We start from the raw sequence: 20,168 nt of genomic DNA on the forward strand, positions 1-20,168 counted from the left end.
TCTGTGTTGAAGTAAAACTGGTGAAAATGCCTAATGTCTTTCTCCACTGGTGACCAGAAGAAAATCCACATAAAACAAAATGGTCAACAGACACTGGGTTAAAAACTCCTTGATTTACTATTGAATTTATAAAGTGCATAAAAATACATAATCAGTTGCAGTAAAACATTACGAAGCTGATATTTTCTTCATTATTTGACATTCCTGAAAATAAAACATATGAATTTCTTTGGAAAGAGGCCTGAGCAAATAAATGTTAATTCAGATATAAAGAGTCACTGGCGTTTCAAACTTCTCAAACAACTTCTCTTTATCCATCTGCTGGGGCCATTTTTATATTTGTATGACAAATCTATACACAGTTGCCGCTAATATAATTGCTTGGATAATGAAAATCTGCGTGGATAACAGATCTGCTTTAAGCATATCAGGGAAATCAGAGTTAGCAATCTCAGTCACAATCCTTATAATGCACAAAACAGTGCGGAAGAATAAGATACGAATAACCCGGAACATGACAACATGACTCTGGGCTGGTTCAGAGGTCAGGGAAGATCTCTGACAGCTTGGAAGAGTCTCTATGGTGATGAGCGGGAGTGGTATTGGGGCGGTTCAGAGGTCAGGGAAGATCTGACAGCTTGGAAGAGTGTCTCTGGTGTTGAGCAGGGGTGGTGTTGGGGTGGTTCAGAGGTCAGGGAAGATCTCTGACAGCTTGTAAGACTGTCGCTGCTCTGTGGGCTCTTCATCATCCTTACAATACTTCAGCTCCTCCTCCAGCTGTGGCAGGGTCTTCTCGTACAGGAAATCAATGATGTCTGCCATCAGAGACAGAGGGAGGTTAGAGAAGGGGACAGACAGAGAGACAATGCCATCAGAGACAGAGGGAGGTTAGAGAAGGGGACAGACAGAGAGACAATGCCATCATAGACAGAGGGAGGTTAGAGAAGGGGACAGACAGAGAGACAATGCAGCAGAGGAAAAAAAGCAAAACAGAAGAAAGGAGAAGATGGAGAAGCAGAGGACAAGGGAAGACATTGTGAAATTGTTGTTTTCGTGATGTAGTGCTTTTCTCAAACCAGAGGTCACTTTTGCAAACTCCACCAGAAAACAGACTACAGTATTAACACTTCCAACCCAGAGGGCTTTTTTTTACTCTGTTAGGTAGTCTGCCATACCTGATATTTTTGTATATTTCACCTAACTAAAAACCATTAGGCAAAAGTGGAATTTATGATTATATTCTAGAACAACTCAGCAATAATAAAATGAGAGTAAAAGAAATGTAGTAAAAAAAGTTTTGTATTAAAATTAAATCTAAAGACACTCAAATTAACTCTAGCTTTAGAGGTGCTCAGACTTTTTACAAAAAACACATTCTGAATATTTTGGAAGTTTTCTTTTTTACTCTGAACCTTGTAAACATATGTGTTTGCTCCACATAGGTGAGTTTAGCATTCAGAAAGTGTGTGTGATTTCTACACTAATTATAAGAATTTTACAAGGTGGCACTTTTTTCCACCTAGACCACTATGCATATTGATGAAAGAGGTGTAAACTGCCCTGTGAGTGCCCCTCCCCAGTATGGCTCACCTGTCAATGGCCCTGGACTGTCATTGTGGCTATCTCTCCCCCACAACCATCAGCTTTGAAAGTACATACAAGAAATTGCAAACAAGTTTGGTGCATAAGAAGGTGAATTTAATAAGGTGCATAAAAGTAAAGGCATAGTAGGTACATAAAATAAGGTGCATAAAAGTAGGAACATAAAGGTAGGCATCATTCACCATGTCCTCGCTTGGGTCACTCATGTGCACATTCCATGATATGGTTTGGTACCGGTCTCTTACCATCACATCTGCCACAAAAGGGATGGACAAGATGGTGTTTCTCCTCCAGTAGTCAGAAATGTGATCCAGCTTGATCATGCACATGTAGAAACCAGTCCAATGTATCTGTAGAATTCAGCAACTCCAACATCCACCCATTTGTACTTTACACCTCTGGCAATGCTCCTAGCAGCTTGCTTGTTGGTGTTCTGGCAGAGGGTTTCCACAGCATCCTCTGAAAAGAACAACTTGAAGAGGTCTAGAGGAGTGTGGTTGTCTGCTGCATTCAGTGCTGATGGAGTTGCATCATTGTCACCCTCTGACTTCCATGACAACAGATCTGGGTTAGGCTGACAGCGTGCTCTCTTCCTTGGCGGTGTAGGTGCAATGTTCTCCAAGTTTCTGTAATAAAGTAAAATAAAATTAACTGTTGCTCTTTCATTTTATGTTCGGGCATTGTAACACATAATCACTTTAGCGCTCTAACAACTACAGTTTCGATCACAAACACCTCCTAGTTTTGATTCACACCTACCATACGCGTCATAATAACACTAACGACTACCCACAGTAGTAAGACACGTTTTTAGCGATTGCAATTTATATCATCCGCTGCAATATAGTCACCATGTAGTTCTATGTTTTACTAATCTCAGAACAGACAACAATCGTTTATATGTGTAGCCTGTTATCATTTACCCAACTCTGTTAATTAAATATGTTTTCTACTACAATAGTCTTAGCGACATAAAGTGATTGAATCGCTCTGCAAATAGTAGCATACTAAACATTCCATTCAACTCATAGCATACCGACGTGCATTTTACTCACTATAACAGTAAGACACGTTTGCATTTTTACATCAATGGCTGCAATATAGTCACCAAGTATGTTTTACTTATCAGCACAGACAACCAACTCGAAACGTCAACAACAATCGTTGATATAGCCTAACATCATTAACGCAACTCTGAGAATTATATCCATACATAGTCTTAGAAGCATAAAGTAATTTATTCACTATGCAAACAGTAGCATACTAAAATATTTCGTTCAACTCAGAGGAGCATTTTACTCCTGATGGATTGTAACAATTAAGTAAGAAGAAATATAGCAAATCATTGAATTAGTTCAAGGGGTTTTTAGTCACACACACACAGCAAACGGTTTAAGATGAGTGAGAAGGGGAGGGTCGTTAGACTTAGGTTATAAGCCTTCTGATTGGTTGGAGTTAGAGTACAGGAGGTCATTTTATTGGGTGAGGAGTTCAACCACTCCTGAGGAAGATGGGAGTGTCGTTCATGTTTTTAAATATGAGCCCGCGAACGCAGCACTGCAGAATTGCTGCCGGTGGTATTTCTCTAATTGTGGCTTAAAGATCTGCAATTAAACCGCACTGAAACCAGCATTTGTAATCCATCTTCTTATTGTGAATTAGTTTATAATACTAAGAATTGGCCACAAAATATTGGTGACGGCCCGATGTGATAGCAAAAAGATTGAAAACTGTGAGTTTCAGCCTTGATTCAACTTTGTCCGAGAGGCCTCGTATAAAAAAGTAAGTGAATTCTGCTTATTAATGGATGTAAGTTGAGTCGGAACTGAACTCTCTTCTGTTAGTCTTTGCTAAAACGAACACAGATTGGATTGTAGATGGGAAGTTTCAGTGGGGTTGTAGTTTTTTATTCTTGGGTTTGTTTTGTTTGACGGTAAAAAGGGAAAGTAATAGGCCTACAGCCACGGAGGCTGGTAGTAAGTCCTAAGCCAGGAAGGCTAAATCTCACGGGAGATAGGATTTTTTTTATTATCTACGCGTTGTGTGAGTGTGTGACTGCGAGGGTTGAAAAAGGAACGTTTGTTTGGGATTTGTGTGATAGGGATATTTCACTGTTATGAGATAATTAAAGATCTCTGTAAAAAGCAGTGCTTAAAACGGAGTATTTAGGGATTGCTCCATAGTGTGCATGTGTGTGAATGATAGTTAATTGTATTCCTAGCTTGCAGTTAAGATCTAGCAGCCTACTCGTGTGGATGACGAACGCTGTGAAAATCTTTCTGGTAATTATATTAATATCACATCGCCATATTTTGCATTTAACTTGATAAACTTACTGAAGGGATTCAGGAGCCAAGTCATTTTGAATTGTTATTAGAATATTTTGACAGTATATGAACGCAACGAGATTTCAGTTCATTCCAGGTAAAAATCTGGGTGGATGGCTAGTTGTAATGAGCTTGTAAATTGCCGTTGTAATCCTTATTGAAACCATAGAACACAGTTCGGGTTAATTCGTCTTGTTTATGGGTAGGAATTGGTTGATTTCGTGATTATTCAGGACGAAGGCTTGAATTTGTGGTATTAAAACACGAGCGACGTACTGTTTAACGTGTTTATTATTCTAATACATTGATATTAGTACCGGCGACGCATATTGACACTTTGTAGACACGAAGGAGATTTGTGTTGTTGGATTATAACAATACTAAGGCTGGCTTTCATTGTTTGGTGAGGAGGTAAGCATTTTGTACACACGTGGGGTTAAAAACGGAGACTCGACTTGTAATGTTGGCTGAAGGCTTGATTTAGATTGGAATACTGTGAATAGTGTGGTTGGATTATTATTAGGAGACGTGGTAACTATATGTACTTTAAAAACGAAAGTTCATAGTTATATAAACTTTGTAGTTGGAGAATATATATTATTGCGAAGTGGGGTGTATTTGCATTTCTTTGTTGTCCACGTGGAGGTGTGTTGTATACTCCTTTGTTTAGGAAAGGTGGGATTTTGAATCCAAGGAAGCATTTCTTTGTGAGTCTGTGTTTCTGTAAGGGGGGAAGGTGGTTCCTCAGATCTCACGTGCAGTTGTTAAAAGTTCAATTGATAGTTTTATTTTGAGATGGCTTCAGTGGAAGTAAAACATACGCCTTTAGAGGTAGTAATTGAATTATATCCATTAGATGGAAAGTTGGTAAGGCATCACTGTAAAAAATGGTCAAAGAGAACTGAAAATCACAACATTTCATGGCCTAATCAGGGTTCATTTGATATAAAGCTTTTAACTCAGATGGAGGGTAAAATCTTGGATTACAAAATTAAGGATAAAAGTAGAAAGAGGAAAATGAAAAGACAGAAGGAGTTATATACTTTAACATTGTTTATGACAGTTGCTAAAGAAAAGGAAATTAAGCACAGGCAAGATTTATCACAATCTACAGAAGGGACTGAAAGAGCTGAAGGTGATATGGGGGCTGGAGAAGAGTGGATGACCCGGGAATTGTTTGATCTGGAGGAATGCGTGAGCAAGACAGAGGACAGTTTGCCAGGCCACATGTCTGAGAGGAGTGAAAATGTTAATTTAGAAGTGGGGGTAGTTCCTCTGTTATCAGAAGATGTGGAGGGAGATGAGGATGATGGTCAGTTAACAGCAGGGGCACAGGAGATGCTTAGAATGGAATTGCATTTGGAGAAACAAATGGCCGAAATGAGGAAGATCAAACACAAGGTTAAACAGTTAGAACATTTGGTGATGGAGAAGGAGAAGGAAGAAAGGGAGAGAGATTGTATGAAGTCACCAGTCAGGAAAGTGGATTTGATTATGCCTTTAATTACAAAGGGAACTGGTTCTCAGTACCAGCCATTCGGGCACACAGATTTGGACGGTTTACTATTACGGCTTCCTACTTTACAAGAGGGAGCGGGGATGTGGATAAGAAAGTTTGAAGCGGAGATGATTGGGAAGCGTTTAGCTATAGGAGACATTAAGATGTTACTAAATCAGATTCTCAATAAAAAGACGGCTACCGAGGTGTTGGATAGAGTGGGACTAGGAAGCATTATGGGGGACTCACTGGTGAATGAGGCATCATTCGATAATTACAGAAACAATGTGTGGAGAGCTCTGAGAGTGGCGTACCCGAATAAGTTGTCTCTGTCAAGTTTGTCTATTAACAGGTTAAGATCAGATGAAACTCCCGCTGCATTTTTGGAAGGGGCTGAGGCGTACTGGCGTGTGCAAATGGAGACAGACGTACATATTGATAAGGGGATGCAGCAATTAATGAGGAAGGCCATTATTGAAGCACTTCCAGTGTTGGTGAGAGAAAAACTGGAGAAAAACGATCGGATTGCAATTATGTCAAAGGCTGAATTTAGAGATACTGTTACTCATTTTGTTAATGCACAGAGGAAGATTGATGCTGAGTTGAAAAAACAAGCTGGTGAAAGACAGAGGAAGTGGGTTCAGAACCAGTTGAAAGAGGAGGAAGGGATAAAAAAGGGTCAAGTACAGGCACTGCGAATAGGCATATTTGCCCAGGCACAGCGGACAACACCATTTTCACAAATAGTACATGATCCATCACCGCAAATACATAGGCAGCCATATTGGGAACGGCCACCTCAGCCTCATCTTAAGAATCAGGCCAAAGAGTGGGGAGATAGTCAGGTAAGACACAGAGGGGGTGGAGCAGGCAGCAGCAGCAGGCCAGGCATTGGAATGGGACAGAGAAAAAGAGATGAGCCCCGGAAGTGTTGGGTTTGTGGCCAAATGGGACATATTTCTAGACATTGTGTTAACAGACAGGAGGTGGGAGAACAGAGAGACATTAAGCCACAGGTGGGTAAACCCGGTGGTTTTGGCTCCATGTATTAAGGGTCATTGTTAAATTCAGGTTTAATTCAGTTTGATGGGAGAGAGAAACAACACCAGGTTATTGATTTGAAAGAACCCATTTCATCTGAAGTTAAATAGATTTATTGGATAGGTTTGTTTGGCTTAGAATGGGAAGAAAAGAATGAGTGGGGACCTGTTATTTATAAGTGGCATGGGAGTCTCAGAAATCCTTGTGTTCAAATACATTGTGCTGTTATGGTAAAGGATGTTATGGATACAGGAGGGAATGATGAGTACAATGAGAAATGGAGAGAGGCGTTATATGGAAGGACAGTGGTTTGGCTAAAGGTTAAGTGTATAGTTGTGGGACCTGAAGGCGTGGCAGCATTGGTAAGATTGGACCCATCGTTGTACACTTTAGCCCGTGATGTTGGAAACATAACACCACACGTTACACTTAAAGTGGGTCTTGGGTTTAAGGAGAGCGATGTTGGTAAAATGATGAAGAGAGCCATTGCCAGCATGTGGCTGCCTTTGAATGGATTAGGAAAAGGTGACGTGAAAGTGTCACAGGATAACACCTTAATGCAAATCAGACATTCAGGTCGCTTAACGGGGGAGCCTCAAGAAGTCAGAGTGATTGAGTGAGAGAGTCGGGGGAGGAATATACAATGAGTGAACTTTGCAGGAATCTATACTGTATATATGATGGTTATGAAGGAATAGGTTTTAGTTATTAAAATGTTAATTACATGGGTGTTGATTGAGGATTGTAGATTGGTAGAATGAAAGTAGGGGTTTATCTTAAGGTATAGTGATTGGAATTGGATTATGAATAGGACTTAGTGGGAATAAATAATTGAATAGTTGGATAAAGTATGGCTATATGAATATTGGATAATGAACTATAAGGGTTGGTGATTGCTCCTTGCTAGTGGTATGTATTGAGTTTCACACATGGGATTATTAACAGTTTAAGAATATGAAATTAGGTTTACTGGGGAAATACATTTCAATGATGAAATGCATATTGGGTTGAAAAATGGATTTTATATTGGATAAATGCTGGAAGTTGGATAGTTGCAGCTAGAATACAAGAATGTGATTCTAATTACAATATAAATATTGTGGTATATAGTTAGTTAGGTTAGGGGTTCTGGTTTAAAACTGTTTGATAATGATCTGTGTTGAAATCTCTTTGTTGCAGGCCAAACAGCAGGAGAGAGAGTGAAGGAGATTAGAATATGCGAGGGCATCGGGGGTTGTAGAAGAATGCTGTGGAAATGATTGATGAGACAGAAGGGTTTAATTATAAGCAAGGATAGGAATTATATGAATTATGCTATGGTGTAAGAAGTTGATGTTAGAATATGAACTAGGAATAAAAGATGTAATAAATAAGGGGGTAACACATAAGATAAATCCTGAAATAACATTAAGAACAGGGAAATTAGATGTGCATTTAAAGATAGAAGAAAGTGGACAATGGGTAGACGAAGAAAGTAAGAATGAGAGGGTAATGTAAAGTAAGAATGGGAAGGTAAATGGAAAGTTAAAAGAGATATAGAGAAAGAGGAATAGGAGATGTAATGTTTCGCTTAGTTTTCACATACAGATGAGAGGAGTGACAGAGAGAGAAGCTGTGCGCAAGCACAGTGGAACCTGGAACCAGGTTGCGGGATGGATTGAAAATATTTAAGGTTGTTGTGAGGAAATATGTATGTGAAAATAACAGTGATTTTAAGTGTCTTACAGGATTGGTGAAAAGAATCTCAAGAAAGTGGAGAGACATGGTTTGTGTTTTCGTTGGTTGATGGGAAGTAGGGAAGAAATGGTTTGATTATTGATCCAGGTGTGAGTGGGGTACTTTAGTATTCGAGCCTACCAACGTCAGCCTTTGTAATTATAATGTAACTAAGGGGGGTGTGCCTTCATGCTTTGAAAGGCCATGTGTGCATGATGTCTTGCTAAAACAGTGTCCTCAACAATTCAGTTAAAGCCAAGCTTAGTAGTAAATGATATTGGTACGTATGTGATGACATTAGGTCAGGGGAATAGACCAAACATATTTCAAAAGGGTTAAAAAAGCAGGCGTGTTAAAATATGGAGTTGCTATTGTGGCCACATGGCAACTTCATACATGTTATCTGCCTTGTCTATTTACACACTTTTAGTTTTAAGTGTGTAAGGGGGGAGGATACAGAAAATTAGATTTATGGGTTTTTGGTCATTCATGTATGGGAAGTAAAATTTTGCATAATGCTACGGTTGTAGCATCTATATTGATGAATAAAGGAGTAAAGATCGACCTTGGGGCATGTTATGGGGTGTGAGTACAGGTAATACTCACTGATATGCTTCTTTATTCTTTTTATGGTTCAGGAATTTGATTACCTGAGCTCAGCGGTAAAATAAAGGTGAAAGCCCTGGATTGGGCCGCTGAATTTCATTGTTTCCTGGATGTATTATACTGAAAGGTATAAGTGTACAGGTAGTGTACTATATATGATAAGGTATAACTAACATAGACATTACAGAAGAGTGATGGATATATTTATATGATGGGTAAAGGTATGTCTGATGACAGAACTGAAGCCAAGAGATGGTAAGTGTCATGAGCTGTGGGGGAGATACTGTAGCTAAACTGATGGTAGTTTATTTGAGGAACTGAAGTTATGGTGAGTAGAGAATAATTATGGATAAGATGAAATGGTTTATATTTATATGTAAGGTAACTAGGTAAACTACTGGGAAGTTTTTCAGTCTACACGGAGCAGTCATGCTGGGACACGAGAGTTAATTGAAGGAGCATGTGAGTGGATGAACTGAATGTTTGTCAGCTGCATATAACAGAAGTGTGAATGGAGAGGAAATGCAGCTGGAAGTGTGAATGTCAAGGAAGGAATGGGGGTGTGAGTGTGCGAAGGGAGTTACTGAAGAATGGTTCAGCACACTTGCAGGTAAGTATATGTTTTATGTGAAATCTTTGTTTGTGGAATCTTTGTTTTATTCAAGCAGTTTGGGAATATTATAGTATAGCAATAATACATTTATGGGAAATATGCAGTAAAGTAATGCAAGCTCTGGATATTGTACAACACACTTTTGAAGTATGTCTAGGAAATATGTGAAAATAATGTGTATAGATTGTTTTTAATCTTTGAAATTATGTATACACAGGTGGACGCATATGGACTGGTCCAGTCGGGAGACTGTTTATGGGTTAGGGTTCTTAAAACCGTGGAGCCTCCAGCCAATAGGGCTGGGAGGTAGAAGGATTAATTGTGTTGTACTGTGTCAACTGTTTTGCAGGGCGTAGGATCACTAGGCGGTGGGACGACCACGATTCAAAGGAGCTGATGCTCTATTGGGGACCATTTGGATGCAACTCGACCTGGCTGAGAGGTTGCCAAGGTCATGGATATGCTGCAGAAGATGGATGGGTCCCATCCTTGAGGGAAGGAGCCTGATGGGACATCTTCAGAGAATGCTCTCTGGCGGAATCAGATGGAAGGCCTCATCAGTGGAACTTGAAGGAGATGCTTGTTGTGGGACATCTACAACAATTCTACAACGGCGCAGAACATACATACATATTAGGACGGATCATCTGCATAATATTGCATTCACAACTGGAGCTGAATTGTTTATTCCTATATGTTTTTAAGTTTTGTTTGTATTGGTTTAATGAAGGATATTCTATAGACTTCGTGATACTGGTGTAGTTTTTTTCTGTTTGGTTTTCAGAAAAGTAGCAGAGAGAGGACAAGGAACGCAAGGGAGCCAGTGACATGATGCAAGGACCAGGCCATCATCATCATCGCCGTTGAGATTCATCTTACCGGTTGGACGGCAGTGACAGCAAGACATGAATGGGACTTTCATGTTATACACAACTGTATCAGAAATGAGAATAAGAGATGCATGATGTCACTCACAGCTCGCGAAAAGGGGTGTCGTCGTACGAAGACGAGGCAGCAAGAGAATTTCCCCAAGATATAAATTTGAAGATTGAAGAAAAAGGGGTTTTCGCTCTTGCCTGTGAGGTCAAGGAAATGCCATCTAGGATGTCAAGAATACCAGAAAGGACATTCATACACATAAGGACTGTTTCAAAGGCACAACACTGCATACATGACTGGATGTTTATTGTTTTGTATTGTATGTTTTTATGTGAACGTATATTGCCCACCTGAGACTGTAAACATTACTGTGTGCTCATTTAGGACTGCCCTAATGAGACTGTGGTATAGTATAGGGGGTTTTAGTTAAATTTTGTTTAGAGGGAGTGAATGGACTGTTTAAAATAATGCTAAAAATGGGTTTTGATTTATAGGTAATTGTTTCATCATATAGGGGATTGATAGTGTGTATTTGATAGAGTAATGAAGATTATGTTTAGTGTGTCTGGTCAGACACAAAGGGGGGAATTATGATGGATTGTAACAATTAAGTAAGAAGAAATATAGCAAATCATTGAATTAGTTCAAGGGGTTTTTAGTCACACACACACAGCAAACGGTTTAAGATGAGTGAGAAGGGGAGGGTCGTTAGACTTAGGTTATAAGCCTTCTGATTGGTTGGAGTTAGAGTACAGGAGGTCATTTTATTGGGTGAGGAGTTCAACCACTCCTGAGGAAGATGGGAGTGTCGTTCATGTTTTTAAATATGAGCCCGCGAACGCAGCACTGCAGAATTGCTGCCGGTGGTATTTCTCTAATTGTGGCTTAAAGATCTGCAATTAAACCGCACTGAAACCAGCATTTGTAATCCATCTTCTTATTGTGAATTAGTTTATAATACTAAGAATTGGCCACAAAATTCCCTATAAGTTAATCAACAGCATTCATTACAAGAGCTAGGTGAACAAATAAACAAATAAAACTTACTCAACAGGGATATCTTCAACGGGGTAAAGACGAAGCTCAAAGTGCATGTGTTCATCTTCCATATCGTCATCGCTCTCATCCGAGGATGTGGTTTCCTCCTCGCTGACTAGGTCTTCTTGAATTTGGCGCAAGGCTTCGGCAGCAGAGAAGGAGTTCGCCATCACGTATCTCTTCAGTCCAAATGTAAACATCCTTACATGCTGCCTTGTTTATACGGAAAAATGGGGCGTTTTCTCACGTTTTACTGCAACGCCATTACCCAATAGCGATCGGAGATTTACCATGATCTTATCATATGAATAGCCCTAATCTGCTAATGGGTGGGCAATCACCGGTTGCTTATACACTCTGAGAGAGAAATATGCAAGGCTTTACCTGTATTCTCCTTACAAAGTGCTCATTCATTTGTTTGTTTCAAACTGGATATATTTGAAAACTAGAAGATTCAAGCTCTCAGGGTGTTAGTTTTATGTTTGGAGGACAAAAACTCGCGGAGATTTTACATTCTATTAATAGAAATACCACCAAACGACCCACGGGCGCACATCGTTTTGGAAGGGTTAAACATGACCGAGAGAGATACATGAACCAGCAGGGGGCAGTACTCACCACAGAAAGACTTCCTGTTCCAGTGTGGAACATTGGTCACCTTAAGCTGGTGGAACTTCATTTGGAGGTAGTAAGGTGGGCTGTTGCTTCATAGAGAAATCACAGGAAACTTTCACTCAACATCACACTTACACACAACTCACTAAAATATCACACTAACACACAACTCACTCAAATATCATACTTACACACAATTCACTCAAATATCACACTAACACACAACTCACTCAAATATCACACTAACACACAATCACTCAAATATCACACTAACACACAACTCACTCAAATATCACACTAACACACAACTCACTCAAATATCACACTAACACACAATCACTCAAATATCACACTAATACACTATTCTTGTGACTAACAGCCAGGTGAAACAGTAGGTCCAATACCAATAGGCCAACTCATATTGATTATGACCTTAGCAGGACGGAAAGTAATCAGCACTCAAGAACAGAAGCGTTGTACTTGTCAGTCTCCCATGTACTTGCTAACATGAGCCCCTTACCCAAAAAGATGAGTGAGGTCATCCCAGACTATGTCTGAAGATTCCTCCACAGCCATGTCATTGATCCTGGTCGGGGCACACAGAAACTGGGTTAATTTGGTTAAAATTCTCACACAAGTGGGATTTCTTGAATGTTCAGACGGAGATATTTCAATAGAAAATCAAATCTTGAGTATTACTTAAAGCAGCTGTTTGGAAAACAGAGTGAAGTTAGAGAGAGACAGGTGAAGCTTGAGAAGTGAGGCTTAAGGAAGTTGCCATTTGGATGAGAGGTAGTGGTTATCTGTCTTTGCCTACCAGACAGAGGCAAGGAGGGAGAGGCAGAGGACCAGGACAAGATGGCAGACAGGTAACCATAGTAACAGTCTAAAACATTCACTTTGATCAGCTGATCTACACGTAACCATAGTTACAGTATTAAACATACGCTTTGATCAGCTGGATCTACACGTAACCAGAGTTACAGTCTGAAATATACGCTTTGATCAGCTGGTTCTACACGTAACCATAGTAACAGTCTGAAACCTACGCTTTGATCAGCTGGATCTACACGTAACCATAGTTACAGTCTGAAATATACGCTTTGATCAGCTGGTTCTACACGTAACCAGAGTTACAGTCTGAAACATACGCTTTGATCAGCTGGATCTACACGTAACCATAGTTACAGTATGAAACATACGCTTTGATCAGCTGGATCTACACGTAACCATAGTAACAGTATGAAACATACGCTTTGATCAGCTGGATCTTCCCTTCTATGTTCTTCCTCCCGTTGATCTTTCCACCGGTCTTCATTTTACCATTTAGGTAAGTAAACCTACAAAAGACAGGCAGGGAGAGCATCAACACGGTTTCTCTTAGTTCACAAAGGCAAGGCTACATACAGACAAACACACAGACACAGACACACACACACACACACACATCAAAGCTGTGACAAACAGAAGCAGGATCTGCATATGGTCTCTGTGTTGAAGGAAAACTCTTCCCTGCTAGTGTTGTCTATGTTCTGATGGATTATTCAGCCGGTCAGAGAAAAATGTACCTTAACTGAACATGTTTTGTGTGCAATGTGATGTGACTGTCACATGAACTCACCACTTCTTCCTGCACTGCGTCCAGCTGCGAGTCTTGACCTGCTTGGCCACACGAATCCAGGGCAGTTTGTTATACAAGTCCATCTTCTGGATGACCGCAGACCCATCACCCCCCTCTCCTCCAGGCTCAGCCTCCTTCAGCAGCTGCTGGTGTAAACATGTCAGGAGGACCTTCAACTCTGGCTCTGACCATGCCCCATAATTCTCAGCTAAGGGACAGAAGGTGTCAAAGCATAAAACAAGACTGGGTCAGTATTCACAGACCTCATTCGTCTGCATTAGTTTTAATGGCTACCTACCCTGTGTCTTTCAGTTTATGTACTGTCCATCTAGCTGGCTGCCAATCACACAATTAGCCTAAAGGTACAAATACAATTCTGGAAAATATTAAATTAATATTTAAGCTTAACCGCCAGTCACATTACACCCCTCCCTTTCAGCCTAACCCTGAAGTAATGGATTGATTGCCTGGAAATGATTTATGGCTGGAATTCAGTTTGCCACAAATTACTCTGTACAAACATCACATTTCTTTTCAGAGCAAACACTGAAAGGACAGCTATTGGACCATGAAGAGCAATTAACTGAAATTGACAATAGGTGTATGGGATTAGATTTCGCGGACTGAACCTTTATCACTATGCATGTTCTGGTGTGCATATGATCACTCACACATCATGACAAAGCGATTCCTCACGGCTCTACAACTGCGGCCCATCTTGTCTGATATGGTCGTCCAGTTTGGCCCATGCTGCCTATACAGTTTCTTCAAGTCCTTGTTTTCATCTTCTGTAAACCTGCAGATGAGGGACAGTCATAACACTGAAAATACCCCTAACATGATGCTACACACACACACACACACACACACACACACACGCACTGAACCCCACTGTGCTGCTCACCTGGTGGTGGAACTTTAAGTTACCTTGGGCCACAGTAAAATGTCTGTCTGGGCACATTTCTTTATAAAGAGAACCAGTTGTTAAGAAGCTTGTGTTTACCTCCCCTTGTAACTCTCCCTGTTGCAGTACCTCCTGGCTCTTTCGAGTATATTACTCCAGGAACGAGGGATCCCAGCACCTGTTCAGGCACAGGACACCATTCACTGCTGCACTGCAGGCTGCACTGATGTACACGTCTATGTTCCAGTCACTTGATACAATTTGACAAATCACATAATTTTTTTTTTTTTATGTCGGCATGCCAGCAAACTCAGCCTGTGTCACTCACTCACATGTCTCATGCTCATACATGTCATGACATCATATATCTATACTCACATATACTCCTGACGAAGTGGAACTTCCTCTTCAGCCTTTTGATGGTAACCATCTCATCTGGGAAGCGTTGGGGTCTGAAAAGCTTGATCTCGCTGTCGATCCCGGAAACGTCCAGGAAGTCCTTCACGTTCTGTTTCAGCTGCTTGTTCTCGGCTGAGGTGAACCGCCCCATTCGCAGAGGGAACCCTGTGGCATGGTGGGGGCAGAGGGAAAGCAGTAAACCCAAAAACCCTGGATCACATGACTGAAGTTATCCATGAAGTGGTCAGTGGTCCTTCAACTTCTCAAACACAGTCTACCAAAAAATCTAAATGATGATGGACAACACATGAACCCAGTATGACATGTTTAACTCAGGATGTCATAACATACCATACCAGAATCATGCAACTATGACAGGGTACCCCCAGGATTTTTCATCTCAAATTTAAGACCTTTTCAAGACCACTTTAAATAAAATTTAAGACCAACATCGCACCTTTCCTGATATGCATATGAATAAAATATTTTTTTTTTTATCATAAGACAGAACCATTTAAAACAATAACTGTGAGGGGTGGACGTGTGAGTGTGTGTTTGTGTACGTGTGTGTGTGTGTGTGTGTGTGCATGCGTGTCTGTGGGTGAACCTGTGTGCACTTGTAATACAACAGATCCTACAGCCTTTGGACCTCTGCGCTTTTGGCAGCAATCTGTTCATCCAGTTTGATGAGTTCAGCCAACTTATTATAGCGGGAGCTTTTCCATAAAAGTTGCTGTGTTTTTTAGGTGTTTGTTGCAATTACAGTACCTTGCGTAAGTATTCACCCCCTTGGATGTTTTACCCTTTTATGGCTTTTATAAATCAGTCATGGTCAATATAAGTTGGCTTTTTGGACAAAAAAAAATCACAAAATAGCTCTCTTTAATGTCAAAGTGAAAATATATTTCTACACAGTAATGTAAATTAAATACAAATATGTAATGAAAATAAGTGCTTGCATAAGTATTCACCCCCTTTATCACCCCCTTTGTATAGACTGACCTAATTCAACAGAGGTCCAGCCAATTGGTGCTAGAAGTCTCACAATTTGTGTAATGGGGGTCAGTGTGCAGTGAATGTGTCTCAAGTGATTGTAGTATAACGACACCTGTGTCTGGAAGGTCCATTCACTGGTCAGTATTCAGTAATCAGTATTACTGGCTATTGTTAAACCATTAAGACCCAAGATCACTCTAAGCAACTCAGAGAAAAGGTTGTTGAAAAGTATAAGTCAGGAGAAGGATACAAAAAAATGTCCAAGGCACTAAACATCCCCTGGAATTCTGTTCAATCCATCATCAAGAAATGGATGGATTGTGGCACATGTGTAAATCTGCCTAGATCAGGCCGTCCTCACAAACTGAGGGGCCGTTCAAGAAGGAGACTAGTAAGATAAGCCACCAATAGACCTATGACTACTCTGAAGAAGTTTCAAGCTTCAGCAGTTGAGATTGGAGAAACTCTGCATACCACCACTGTTGCCTTGGTTCTTCACCAATCTAAGCTTTATGGAAGAGAGCCACTGTTGAAAAAAAGGATCGACTACAGTTCGCCAAAAGGCATGTGGAAGTCTCCATGGTCAAGTGGAAGAAGGTTCTGTGGTTTGATGAGACCAAAGTGGAGCATTTTTTCAACAGTGGCTCTCTTCAATGAAGCTTTGATTGGTGAAGAACCAAGGCAACAGTGGTGGTATGCAGGGTCTCTCCCATACCAGCTGCTGAAGCTTGAAACTTCTTCAGAGTAGTCATAGGTGTCTTGGTGGCCTCTCTTACTAGTTTCCTTCTTGCATGGTCACTCAGTTTGTAAGGACGGCCTGATCTAGGCAGATTTACACATGTGCCATATTCCTTCCATTTCTTGATGATGGATTGAACAGAATTTCAGGGGATGTTAAGTGCCTTGGACATTTTTTTGTATCCTTCCCCTGACCTGTACTTTTCAATAACCTTTTCTCTGAGTTTCTTAGGGTGATCTGTGGTCTTCATGTTGTAACAGTAGCCAGGAATACTGACCAGTGAATAGACCTTCCAGACACAGGTGTCGTTATACTACAATCACTTGAGACACATTTACTGAACACTGATCCCCATATCACTAATTGTGAGACTTCTAGCACCAATTGGCTGGACCTCTGTTGAATTAGGTCAGTCTATATAAAGGGGGTGAATACTTATGCAATCACTTATTTTCATTACATATTTGTATTTAATTTACATGACTGTAGAAATATATTTTCACTTTGACATTAAAGAGAGCTATTTTGTGATTTTTTTTGTCCAAAAAGCCAACTTATATTGACCATGACTGATTTATAAAAGCCATAAAAGGGTAAAACATCCAAGGGGGTGAATACTTATGCAAGGCACTGTAAATTGCGGGAGCAAGTGGAAGTTGTGATAGAGTTGCTAATTTCCCTCTTTGTAATTATAATTGAGTTATTTGTTAAAAATAAGTTATAAATAAACAAACATTCATTAAATAACAAAACCATTGAGAAATGGTCCTCTAAATAACCTCACCAACATGCCAAATAAAAGATTACCGGGACTACAAAAATGTAGCAAAATAAGCAGAGGCCAGAACAGCCTATTCAGGTCAGTAAATGTATATTACTTGTATTGTTGTTATGGAAACAAACACCGTTTAGTATTGGACTTTTACTTTGACATCATTCAAATGTTCCTCTCGTGGAAATGGCAGCAGCTGTTATCAAGAAACAGTTATGCGATGTGATGCTAAACACGTAGTGAGAACAGTACATAGGCAACAACGAAGTGCCCCTGTTGGTATTACAAAAGGACCACCAGTAAGACTGAATAAAGTGTTATGAATATCTCAGCTTTCACATATAATGGGAAAAAAACAGCCTGTGTCACTGTGATCTGACGTCCTGTCCTGCACGCCTTTCTTCCGTTATCAATCGGTTTTGGTATCCATGTTAATTTATTTTATCTGTATAGGTGTTTATGTTGTTCAATCTCATATATTAATTTTAAAAAGTTAAAATCTCAATTTCAACAGCTTTCGAGGAAATGGGAAATAATCGCTGCTGATTTGCTGACTTCTTATTTACATGTTTGTTGGAGTCAATCCAGAATTAGTGTTGATGAAATTATAATCAAGTAACCCAAACTGCCGTGAAAACAACGGGAGTCGCCGAAACTGTTGTTGCATCCCTGTACAACAGTGTGTTCTTTAATGTTAGACGTTTCAATTTCTTTCTTCACCCAAAAGCCCCGCTCAACTGCTGCCTGTGATATCAGAAGCTTATTAACTAGCATTACCCTGTCCCTGACAGGGCAGTGTCCTAGATAACTGTCTAGCTAGCTAGCGCAGTTAGTGAATAGCTAATGTTAGCTAGTTTTATCCTTTATATCGTGTCAGCATCTCAGCCAGTTCAGAGCCATATACAGGTTTGCCTGGTATTTTGGATGCGACGTTTGGGTGTACTAAGATTCGTTGTCACAACGAACAATAAACAAATGTGGACTTGATGAACTAAATTTAAGACCTGTTGACGAAATTTAAGACCTGTTGACAAAATATAATACCTTTTCAAGGCCTTAAATTATGAACACTAAATTTAAGTCTTTTTCAAGTTTTTAAGACCTCGCGGGTACCCTGTATGAACTGAGAAAACATCCTGGGCAACATATACATAACACTGCTGCAGGCCTCACATATTCCCTATGGCCTGAATGGAGATAAACTCATTCGCCCCAAAATGTAAACTTAATCACCCTGTTTCACAGTGGACAGCAGGCTTTGGATACTCCCAATGGCTAAAATAAAGCTTGCTTACTCACCTTGCTTCTTGTATACCCTGAAGCGGGGCAGGTCGTACCAGATGACCCTCTGAACCATGTCGGTGTTGCGAAACGTGAAATGAGGCAGGAACTCTAGGATCTCCTGCCGGATGGCATCGTGCCTTTCCATCACATGCGCTTCAGGCACATAATCTGGGTGAAGCTGTGCGTCTGTGGGAGAGTGTGTGTCTGCAGCAGGCTGTGTGTGTGTCTTTCTGACCTTTGCCTTGCGCTTCACTCGTTTCTGGGGGACTGGTTCACGGTTGGTTAGCACTGCTGTGAGTGCCGCCTCTGCTTCTGTCGTCTCTCCAGGACGGTCTGGCTCTTCAATTCCCCCCTTCTTCTTTTTCTTCACCTCTCTCTCCAGAGCAGCAGCAGCATCTGCAGCCTCTGACACACTTACGTTCTCTGCATCGTGCTTTCTTTTCTTTTTGTTTTGCCCTTCTCTTGTGTCACACTGGCCCTCGACGGGTCTACAGTCATCTTTCTCACTCTTTGTTTTCTTCTTTTTGTGTTTATGTTTCTTATGAGAGTCGACTTCCGTAGTGGTTGTCTCTGGCATCGCCTCTAAAAGTTGTTTCTTGCTCTTGTTCTTCTTTTTATGGAAGACCAGCTCTTCCTCCATCATGGTCACCTCAAGTAGGTTTTCCCCCTTTAACAGCGTGAATAAAGGAACATGGACATGCATGTGTCTTCACTGAATCTTTGTGCCACTTAAAACGGATCTGTATTTTACTTCAAAATATAGAGGAAAAATCATCTGAAAATGTATTTCATTGTGAGAATACGTATCTTATATGAAAATTAAATACATTAAATTAATTAAATCAGTATTTCGATGAAATCTACACATATGTTTTTTCTCCTCGAGCAACATATGCTTGTTCAATGGCTGGGCATGTACAGTAATTTGAACGTAGCTAGCTAGCTAATGTTCAGGCTAAAGTTAAACCAGTTTGGAATTTACAGACAGTAGGTAGGCATATGTTAACGCACACAATGTAAGCGTCATTTTACAATGTTGTAAACTAAACTAGCATAGCCAGTGTGTTGTTAAATATATAAAGCATTGTTGTTTTGCCCAGACAACCTAAACAGACCAATAGAACTTAACCCATGTAAATTTGTGTTTCTCGGCGATGACTCTGAATTGGCACATTTTCACAAAGATGTATCTTACCGCCATCTCGTGGTTTGGAGTTGGTCCTGGGGCACAAAGAATCAAAAGGAAGCAGATTCATATCATCAGTCATCAGCGGCTCAGACATATGTATATGGTTTAGACCCTTAAGTACCATTTCAACAATGTAACAAAGTTAAAGTCCTGAATGAAAAAGCCTAGTTAAGTCAAAGTATATTAGCCTCAAAATGTAGTTTCGGAATTAAAAATTATTAGTGAAAGTACTAGTTTGGTCGCTCTGAGCGATATGATAATAAACAACATTTTAGATTATGATACTGAAGCACCAGTGTGTAAGCAGCATGTTAATGTTGTAGCTTTTG

The 20,168-nt window shown here is 40.3% G+C and overlaps 1 protein-coding gene across 1 annotated transcript; it reads right to left on the reverse strand.

Annotated features, from left to right (window-relative positions):
* Positions 1 to 684: 684 nt before the first annotated feature.
* Positions 685 to 19,343, reverse strand: LOC308382634 (transcription termination factor 1-like; the record flags this gene model as incomplete). Its single annotated transcript, XM_080861026.1, is given in 10 exon segments — positions 685 to 815; positions 11,939 to 12,024; positions 12,456 to 12,521; positions 13,189 to 13,275; positions 13,557 to 13,764; positions 14,228 to 14,352; positions 14,560 to 14,638; positions 14,839 to 15,024; positions 18,666 to 19,322; positions 19,325 to 19,343. Coding segments are annotated over 10 exon segments (1,644 nt in total).
* Positions 19,344 to 20,168: the final 825 nt, after the last annotated feature.

This window comes from Sprattus sprattus (genome assembly GCF_963457725.1).
Source record: "Sprattus sprattus genome assembly, contig: scaffold_53, whole genome shotgun sequence".
Classification (NCBI taxonomy): Eukaryota; Metazoa; Chordata; class Actinopteri; order Clupeiformes; family Clupeidae; genus Sprattus; species Sprattus sprattus.